The 10569-nt window shown below is 39.0% G+C and overlaps 1 protein-coding gene across 1 annotated transcript in view; it reads left to right on the top strand.

Annotated features, from left to right (window-relative positions):
- Positions 1–10569, top strand: part of DGKI (diacylglycerol kinase iota) — a 200818-nt gene that overhangs the window by 354 nt on the left and 189895 nt on the right. The window contains exons 2-3 of the mRNA XM_025045818.1: positions 9999–10073; positions 10478–10480. Of these exons, the coding sequence (XP_024901586.1) occupies positions 9999–10073; positions 10478–10480 (78 nt within the window). The remainder of the gene's footprint in view (positions 1–9998; positions 10074–10477; positions 10481–10569) is intronic.

Raw genomic sequence — 10569 nt, forward strand, 5'->3', positions numbered from 1 at the left:
CTGTGTTTCGGGTGTTCTCTTGGGGTCCTCTCCTGACTTCCTCAAGTACAGTGGAGGGCACAGCTGATTCCCGTACACCTCTCTTCTCTTCCAGCCTGGGCACCCCCAGGGAGTGAGTGTGAGGGCAGACTGTGCAGGCTTCCTCGTTTGGTTCAGAGTGCCACCACTTCCGCCCTGCCCCAGCAGACTGTGGGGCATGACCTTCCTAAATGTACAAGGCCTGCATAGAGAGCAACCTTCTTTCCTTAAGGCAAAGGAGAATTTGTGCTCTTAATGCCTGATCTCACACTGTATTGAATCCTCATCGTATTTTCTGTCCTAGAGGGTCTCTGCTACAATGTCCTGGGACACCTCGGTGGTTTCTCAACAAAAGCATAATCTTTAATAGAAAAATTTCCGCCTTGTACTATACATCTTAGACAGTTAGCTCCAAGTTATGGGATGGCAGACTTTTAACGCTACGAGATCATACCTCCTTTAGGAAGTGTTATTGAATGTAGTATCTTTAAAAGATATGACAGCCCTCCTTTATTTTTTACATGGTCTCCGAAATCATCATGCAGTTTATTCTCATTGACTCGGTTTTATTTAAAAACTTGGATCAGGGACACTGTTTTGTTTTGAGTGTTTTATGTAAAGTTAGACTCAATGAATGAGTCACAGTTGGGAATAATCTTGTAATCCATGGGAGTCCTTGTGAAATTCTTTTCCAAAGGCAAGTACAGTATCTCTACATGAGAAAATAGGAATCTAGTCCTTTCATTTTGCATTTTAGAGCTGATGCCAGGAGATGTTAATGTGTTGCCCAAGGCAAGGAGACATAGCGGCTTGAAGTACTCCATCTGAAATTCAAGTGTATTGATTTCCAATTTAGTGTTATTTTAAAATCTCTTAAATATTTTCACTTCTTTCTGTGTTTCTTCCTCTAACACTCAATCATCTCTCCATGAGCTTTATATTAAATATTCAGTTAAAATCAGCACGTTTTCATCGAAAACCTCGATGGTATCAGGAAGGCGACTGGGCATGGTGATGTAATACATGATCCTTGCTCTGAACAACCATGTTGTAAGTTATTGTAAGGAAAGATCAGAGAGAACTTCATGAAGGAGATGAGTTTCATTCTGCTTCTTAAAGATGGCCGGGATTTAGATCAGGGAAGAAGAGAGGAAATAACAGGCAGGAGAATGACATGAACAAGGGTACTGGGCCCAAAATTATATTCATGGAACCGAGACTAGCTTGACTGCAGTGGAAAATTTATGCAGGGGGCGTGTGGGAGAGGAGGGTGAGGTCGCTCAGGCCTGGCTTGGGGAGAGTTTTTCTTACATGCAAACTTTATCTTCTTAAGCCAAGGAGCGATAGAGCAAAATTTTTATTTTAGAAAGAAACAACTAGCACAGGTGTGTAGGATGATGACCTAGTGGTAAGGGATTTTAAAAGACTGGAGATAGACCAGTTGGGAAAATCAGAAGATGATACCACTTTGCAGGGGACTTGTAAATTTACTTTTCTAAACTTTAAAACTCTTCTCGTTATGGAAATTTTAAGCAAGTGAACAGAGAGAGACTATAATGAATTCCTCTATAATCATGAATTTTTCTGTCATTGTGATTTCATTTATCCCCTGCCACACCATAATCTCCATTTTTTAAATTGCATTTTTTACTTTGAGATTCCCATGCAGTTGTAAGAAGTAATACAGAGAGATCCCGTGTTCCCTTTTCAAATTTTCCCCTCATGGTAATACCTTGTAATATGGTAGTACAATATATCAAAACCAGATGTTGACATTGATTCAGCCAAGATACAGAGCGGTCTGTTACCATGAATATCCCTCATGCTATTTTTTTCTTAGCCATGTCCATTTTTCCCCTGACATCCCTACCTACTCTGTCTTCCTGGAAGTGGAAATCTTCCCTGTTCTTTTCATTGACCTAGAGCGTTTTAAAGTAAATCTTAGCATATCATTTAATCTGTCAATACATCATTTTGCTTCTCTCAAATATAACATTTTAGAAAGACAACCACATACTATTAGCTCACCCATTGAAATGATTAATTTCTTAAATTATTTCCCGATTGTATCAAATATATATTTTTACAGTGACTTTTTATCAAATCAGGATCCAAAGTCCACAACTGCCTTTTTGTTGACATACCTCTTAAATCTCTCTTAATCTACTATAATCCCATCTCTTATTTTTTATGCTATGTATTTATTGAATAAATTAGGTTACTTTACTGTAGTTTCTCATATTTTTATTCTGGCTGATTATATCCTCATTTGGTTTTAAAATTATTTCCCTTACTGCCCATATATTTTTTTTAATAAAATAATATTTAGATATATAGATTCAGATTTAGGTTTAATTTTTTTTTTTTTTTTTTTTGGCAAAAGGACTATTGGGTTTAATTTTTGTTTTTTTGGCAAAAGGACTACATACATGGGTGATGGTGTGTGTTTTTATGGTGTTGCTTTCAAAGGAACATTTTATTGGGTTGTTTCATTTTAGCAATGTTAAGATTGATCAGTGAGCTCAGGAGCTATTATCCTAATCCATGGATCATAAAGGTGTCCATCAGCCTTTCACCCATTGTTTTATCTAGTAAATATTATTACCTAAATCCGTTATATCATTGGGCTTGCCAAAGAGTTATTTTCAAGTTTCACTCTTCATATTTCACCTATGATTTTTCCAGAAATAAACCTTTTTTTTAATACCAGCAAGCACACGACAGATGCTTGAGTATTTGCTTTTATTTGTAAATTTTAAGAATAATTAATTGATACATTAACAAGTTGTATTATGTGGCTAAGAATGGTGGTGTTGGTAGTGCTGGTTGTTTCGACAGTACCATGAGAAATTATGAACTTACATCATCATGTGATATGTATGATGCATGATGTGTTTCAATCACTGGCATCATTATTCTTTTTATATTCATGTGTTCCATCTTTGACCTGTTAGAACCTCTTCTAGGTGGCTTCTGTCTCCATTTTTTAGGAGGCATGATGTTTTTGATAGCATCCTTGGTTTTGATAATAGCACCATGTGCCAGGCTCATCTTGTGCATTTCCTGTCCACGCCTGGAACCAGACATTTCTCTAAGGAGTCTTGGGTACTTTTAATGGGCAATGGTATTTACAGTTCACAATCTGAATGTTGTAGTCCAGATGTTTTTCATTATGCTCCTTTTTATTGTCTTCTATGTTTCGGGGTATTGTAATAAAAAGAATAAAGAGAGCTAACTTTTATATGTTAGGAAATAATTTGAGTATTTGACATTCAGTATCTCATTTTATTATCACAGTACCCTATAAGGCAGGTATTCTGTTATTCCCACCTTAAGGCTTAGGAAATGAAGAACATGGAACTCAAATAATTATTTGGGTCCATAGAGTTATTAAATAGCTTAAAGTGGCATTTGAACCCAGGAATTCTGATTCTGGAAACCAAGCTTTTAATAGTATGCCATTCTTCTCACTTACTATAGCAAGCCTTGCTCAATCAGATATCACAAACAACTTAAACTCTTCTGTTTCAGCTTCTTATCTGTGAGTACCTCATTCACAGGGTTTTCATGAGGACTGATGAGCTAAAAAAGCAAAATAGGTAAAGTATGTAGAATAGCCCCTGGCTTGTTGTAAATGCTCAGTAAACATTAGCTCTTGTCATTTTCCTTCTTGTTGACTTTCAAAGGTGCAGGGTATCGAGCAAAGCTGTCTATCAACAGATGAAAACATTGGACGGTCACGTAGGAGTCAGGACAGACGTTATTGATCCCTGAGCCCTCTGTATTACAATGAAAGAGAATGGAAAGAGGATGAGATTTCTAATGAGAGTAGAAAGAGACAGAATAGAGGCCACAACCTGCCGTCTATTCTGCTCCCAAGCGTACCTCTAAATACTACTGTAACTGTTGTATTTTACATCGTGGTGGGATTGCATGCTCGCTAGCATGATGTCTATTCCACGGCAGAGAGTGAAGTCCATTCATTTGTTGAAGAAAAGGATGGAAGAAGACTAGATGAGCATCCACACCCAGATAGTGGAAGGAGGAAGAGAATCCTGCACAGGCTATGATGGCACAGAATTTTATTATTAAAAATGGGAAGAAAATAGGGTAATCATCAATGTTAAATTCTGTAGACAGCAAAAAAATAATAAGGATTGAGAAAAGTCCTTGTGTTTGGGACCAGATCATTGATGACAATCAAGATCATAGTTTGTAGAGTATGGAGTATGGGTGAAAACCTGTTAGCTATGATGTGGAAACAGTAAGATTAGAATTCATTGGAGACCTTGGAAAATGATAGAATTTGGAAGATAGATGGAGAAAGCAGATAACATGTTTCCCCAACTTTCTGAATTTTTCTATCTATCTATCTATCTATCTATCTATCTATCTATCTATCTTTCTCTCTCTATGTCTCTCTCTGTAGATATATATGCATGTATATGTGTTTTCCATACAGCTATATATATTTCTATATTCTATAATGCTGCTTACTATGTCTCTCTCTGTAGATATATACACATGTATATGTGTTTTCCATATAGCTATATATATTTCTATATTCTATAATGCTGCTTAAAAATATGCTAAAGAAGATAATCTTAATAGTATTAAGGAAACATTTAATTAACCATACTCAAAGATGCTGTTATATGTAGTGGGAGGTCCAAAGATGAATCAGCTATTCATCTGATGTCCACAAAGGGCATACTCTCCAGTGGGGAAAATAGACACAATAATCTAAATCATTGGGAAGCGCGTCTGTAGATTCGGGAAGGGCAGTTCAGCCACATAGCGGCCTTCGGATATCTGGGAAGGTTTGCCTCTTTGATCATTGTGCATCTTGTAGGAGAGATACTCAAAGGATGGCAAGAAGGGACCAGACGGGTTGGCTAAATCACCAGCAATGGTCAACGAGAAGCCTACACGTCTAAGACAGAGAATGCCCCTTAAGATGTAGAAACCCAGTGGAAACGCGGAGTGGGGTTGAGCACAGTTTCAGTCGTGGAGATCAGTGTAGGCCAGACTGGAAATATGTCATTTGGGCTTGGTCTTGAAGAATGTGCAGGGTGTGTCATGGAGAAGAAGGGTGAGGAAGGACAATGCAAGTTCCTAGGACATATCGAGAGCAGTAGTAAGATGGAGCACCGTATAGTCAGTTTTTTTGGTGATGTTTGTATCTCAAAAAGTGACTCTAGAGTGGAGGAGTAAAAGAAATCAACTTGGCAGTGAAATGGTCAGGAAAAGTGGATTGTAAAGAGCTGGAACCAAACCACCTATCATCCTTCTCTGTTAGACAAGGGCTGGCTCTGAATGGATAATTTCTTCAAAACCAGTCGTGGAATTGGGAGCTGTGTGAAACCCCAATGGTAAGGAGAATGAGGGCTGTCTGGACGATTTCTGAGTTTCATCACCAAATTATTTAGAGAGACCTAGAAGTAAAATAGAATAGAAGGTAGATGACTTTAAGGATTTAAAAGAAAATCAAATTTTAAGATCAAGCCTGAATCTGTTGATATATTTGAAGTCAAAGTTATATTTAATGTTACAGGTGTCAGTTTTTCTCTTCTACACTGAAAATGGTAAAGGATGATATTTTGATTAGATAAACAAGGTAAAGATGTAAAGATGTTCTAATACTAGCGTAAGTGCTTTGGCTGAAGGAACAAGACCTGTGTTATATGAATATTTTATGGGGTCAACTTGTACGAGATTAGAGGTGTGTGTGTTTAATGAATGACATCATTCTACACATAATACTCTAAAACTTACCTTTCCTAGTGAAAAAATAAATCTTGGAGAAAAGTCTGTATTCATACATACAGATTTAACTCATTTTTTAACGACTGTATATAATTTATACTATGGAAATATTAGTTTATTTAGCCAACTCCCTACTGATGGATATTTACATTGCTTCCAGTGGTCTTCTTATAAAAGGGCCATGGTCAACTCTTTCCTAGCCTCGTATGGGCTTTCTTCATGCTAGTCCTTTCTCATTTCTTATGATTAGATATCTAAAATGCAAGAGAGATGACGTGTAATAGCAATGACCAACAATATTCCTCAAAATTGTCCAAGTTCTTTCTTTTGATCAGCTCTAAAGGTTAAGTAATACTTGCTGTGCTTTAGCCAAATGTGTCCGAGAAGCTGCCGAGACCCTGTCCGTAACTTTCGGAATGAGTTTTCTTTATTCTTCTGCCTGCCTATCCTCAAAACAACCTTTGTCCCAGTGGTGCAGCTGGAGGAGGGCAGTGAGAACACTCTTCGACAAAGGCCATGATTCTCCTATTATCTGTCAGAGTTTTGTCCAGCATACACTAGCTGAAGGCTTCATTTGGGATGATGAAATGAGATATCTTCTCTTCGGATCTGTTATTATAACCAGTCCTTGCAATCCCATAACCTGGAAAAATTTCTAAAGAGTAATACGAAGTAATTAGGTTTCATTCTCGGTGGAGTGATTCACCCGTACGCATTTCTTAACAGCCCAGGAAGGAGTCATGCTATGATAAAGATTTCGTTGATAAGATTATTTCTGTGGCAAGGTAAGACTGTCCCGATACCTGGTATAAGAAAACAAAAAAGCCTTTTTTCTTTTACTAGGATTTTAACAAAAGAGTCGGCACATAATGGACAGGGGGTGAATGTTGTTGGAATCAGAAGCATGCAAACATCCACATGAGGGCTCAGTGTTTCACTGACTTGATAGTGTTGAACTTGCTCGCCAAGCGAACCCTTCGTGTCACTGAGTGAGCTGCCCTTGACAACACGGATGCTTTGTTTTAGAACACAGGATCGGTATTACAGGTTTCTTGAATCTATCACCAACAATTCTACACAATAACGTCCTGATAAAATTTTCACGTTCTTGAAAAGTATTGTATTTTTAATTCTCACAATAATACTGGCCCAGGCAGGGGAAGGAATACTGTATTTAGCCAAGCTAGGTGACTGGTCTTGTCACACATGGCTGGACCACAACCCAAATCTGCCTTCACATCCATCGGTTCCTCACTGAATCGTGCTGCCTTCTAAAAGAAGCTATATATTGAGACAGAGATACATATTTACACATGAACAGAAGGAAGCCTCAGGAATTGTGAGGTGTGCTGTGAAATTCCATACTGCTTATCTTTTGCTATTTGCCTATCCGTAGGGCTGTAAGCTTACTCAGAGCTCAAATAGAAGCGTCCAGGTACTGTAAGTCAACCACTGCTTGAGCTTTGCCCCTGGTTCTGTGAGATGAAGAAGCCTCAGATGCATTTGGCTCGGTGAGGCTCAGAAGCACTTGTATTTGCTACATCTGTGTTTTTAAAAAGCTGTTTTGTGTGTCTGTTCCCTATTAGAATTGAGTTCCTTGCCTGCTCTGTTTTCAGACATCAAGCCTTATTTTGGTGTGTTTTTCTAACTCTCTGTTTCCCAAACGTGCCTGATAGACAGACTCACTGGAAGAACTCTGATTTCTATGATCAGGCAAGTTTAGGAGACACTCTTAGCCTGATCCGTTAGACCTTTCTCTTGGAGTTTAATTATTGAATCCTGTCAAGAACCGAGAACCATAGTGTGTTTCTGCAAGCACTTGGCGTGCATCCTGCTTTGCTCTTGGCAGTCAATGAACTAAAACCACAAAAAAGTTAGGAGACAGGCATTCCACTCTCTAAGGATCCTTTCCCAAATCAGGAAAGACTCAGTAAGTGTTGTGAATTTTAATAATATTGATTCATTATTTCAACAATGATTTGAGTGCATACTATGTGCCAGGCATTTGTGCTAGGTGCTGGGGATATACAGCTGTGAACGAGGCAACTAACATTTATGGAAGTCCTTGTCATGGGATGGATATCAAGCTAACAGCTTCACATACTTTTTCTCGTTTAAACTTCACAACTCTTCTGTGAGGTAGGTATTATCACCTTCATTTTAAAATTCAGAAACTGTTATTTCAAAAGTTTGACTGACTTTGCCAAAGTCACAGATCTAAGATACAGGGGTATCCGGAATTCACAGCCAGTCTGTTGGATGCCACAGCTCAAGGTCATTACCCCATAGAGCTTCTACTTTATCATAGAACATATGTCTATTCACTCCCCTCTTTCTACTTCAGACAGAGGTTCTCAACTCTGGCTACACATTAGAATTGTCCAGGGACCTTTTTAAAAAGTATCTTGGCCCGGGTTTTACCCCCAAATAAATTAAATACAAATATTCAATGGGGCCCGGGTATCAGCATTTTTTAAAAGCTCTCTGGGTAAGGCTAATGTGCACTGACGGCTGAGAACCACTCAGCATCATTAATTGACCTCAGGTAGATACTGCCTCTGCCAGCCTAATAGTTTCTAGCATTCTTCATGGATCATTTGGCTCATTAAATGTTTAAAGACTCCAAATTATTTTTTTCCCTTTTAAACAAACTGAAAGTTGTCAAAATATAGCAAATACTTTAATAATGAAGAAGTCGCCCCAAAGAGGAGCATGATAATAGGTCCATGTAAAGAAGAATTCGGAAACTTGGGGCATCTCTCCGCAGGGGTAGCGTAGTCTAGAACGAGAGATGAGAAATAAGCTGGAGTCTAGAAAACCCGTGAGCTTCTGGGTCTCTCTTGGTGGGACTCAGAGAACCTGAAGCTCTTTTAACGTGATGAGGGAAGAAAATCTTGAGACAGATGATGGTTCAAGAAAGTGTCCTTCATCGTTCACGGGCACAGGCCATAAGTCGACTTAATTTTTTTGAGGTCCAAATGAAAGTAAAATAAAAATTAAATGGTTTTAATCTTGCTAGCTTGGATGTATTAATGTAGGTACTCTAGACTAAGGTTTACTTTGAATGCTCTAAGAAAAAAAATACCTTAAATAGTAGAAGAATAGATATCTAAGTTCCGTCAAGCTGTTTGAAAACCCTTAACTGCTCAAACGACGCATGTGTATATACTTCTATAAACTTTTAAGTTAAGAGTTCTGCATTCCAAGCTTTCACCACTTTGTTAAACATGTAGGATGTGGTAGTCATATTTGCCTTTGTGAAGAGGGCAATCTAATTAGTTATCGACTCTCCGCTAATTCAATCTGGTTTTGCTTGTCTTTAGCAAATGCGCTGTGACTGTCCCCCTGAGGGAGGTTCTTCTCAAAGCATCTCTATCAAATATTAAGAGTAAATGGTTAGTTTGAAGTAATCACAAAGTTACAGTGCATAAGATCCCCAGAAAGAGAGAGACAGGGAAAGTAAATTTGGAGTCATTGGGCTTCAACAAGTTAGAGGCACTTGGATGAGAAGAAAAAATCAAGGCTACCAGGGGAGGGAAGACTTTTTAAACCAAGGGGTCTTCAGAAAGGGGGCGGGGGAAGAAAGAGAATGACTGCTACTCTACTATTATGAGTAACCGAAGGTCGAGTCTTATCTCCACATTTTATAACTCAACCATCAATGCTGAGAGGATAGTTGGATCACGAAGTTCCATTGAGTCACTTTATGACCATTACTTAAAACAGTCATTACCAAAAAAAAAAAAAAAAAGTCAACAGTGGAAAAAAAAAAAAAAAGAAAAACATGAAAAATGGCCTCCTTTTTTACATTTCCACATAGGTGATCTCCATACCAGGAGATGAACTTGAACTTGGTTGGGCGGGAGACGGACCTGGTTGGGCGGGAGACTGGAGCCCCTCAGAGAATTTGGGATTCTTCCATTTTTACTGGGAGGGTTGGCAGGTATAACATGTGTTGTTATGTGAGTCCATGAGAGCCTCCAGGGTTCTAACTCCCTGCCTCTCCGTGTGGTGGGGAGTCGGTCGCTCGCTCTGAAGCACCCGACTGGTTTCTGTCTGTGGCTTACCCATGAACAGTGGCTTGGAAGTGTCAAAGCATGAGAAGCATGCGGTCGAACAGCATGTACTGCCATCACCTTCTACATGGTTCTGCATGGGAAAGCTAGGGGGGACCGTCTGCCGGCTGGGCTCAGGTGTCACCTTCTTCCCCACAGAACTCTCTGAAGGCTTCCAATCGGAAGAAGAAGAGAACAAGCTTTAAAAGGAAAGCCAGTAAAAGAGGATCTGAAGTGAGTGTTTTGATGAAATACATCCTCTTTCCAAAGCCTTCTCTGCCTGACGCAGTCTGGCTCAGACGCATTGTTTTGATATACCTCCTACCACTGTTTTCTCATTTACTGTAATCTAACCACACTGGAATTCTCTATATATGTATAAAGAATCTGTGTGTGTGTGTGTGTGTGTGTGTATTTTTTTCAATGTAACCCTTTACCACTTCACAGAGAATTTGCACTAGTCTGTGGAAGTATTATCCCAAAGATGATGAAGATGAAGAATAAGAGCTAACATTTCTAGAATGCTTAGAGTATACAGAATAAAACCAAAAGCATGGCTTAATTGTTAGGGGCAAATGATAGCTTGAGATACTTCTAAGCTTTCTCTGAGTGTCCTATTAAGAGTAAGCCCAGTGCAGCAAGTCGTATCTTTCATTTTTATTTTTTGCAAGGGTGGGGGGTGGCGCTAGTCGCGCGGGGTGGCGCTAGTCGTTTCCCACTTCCATGGCGT

This window comes from Pteropus alecto, unplaced genomic scaffold (genome assembly GCF_000325575.1).
Source record: "Pteropus alecto unplaced genomic scaffold, ASM32557v1 scaffold22, whole genome shotgun sequence".
NCBI lineage: Eukaryota > Metazoa > Chordata > Mammalia > Chiroptera > Pteropodidae > Pteropus > Pteropus alecto.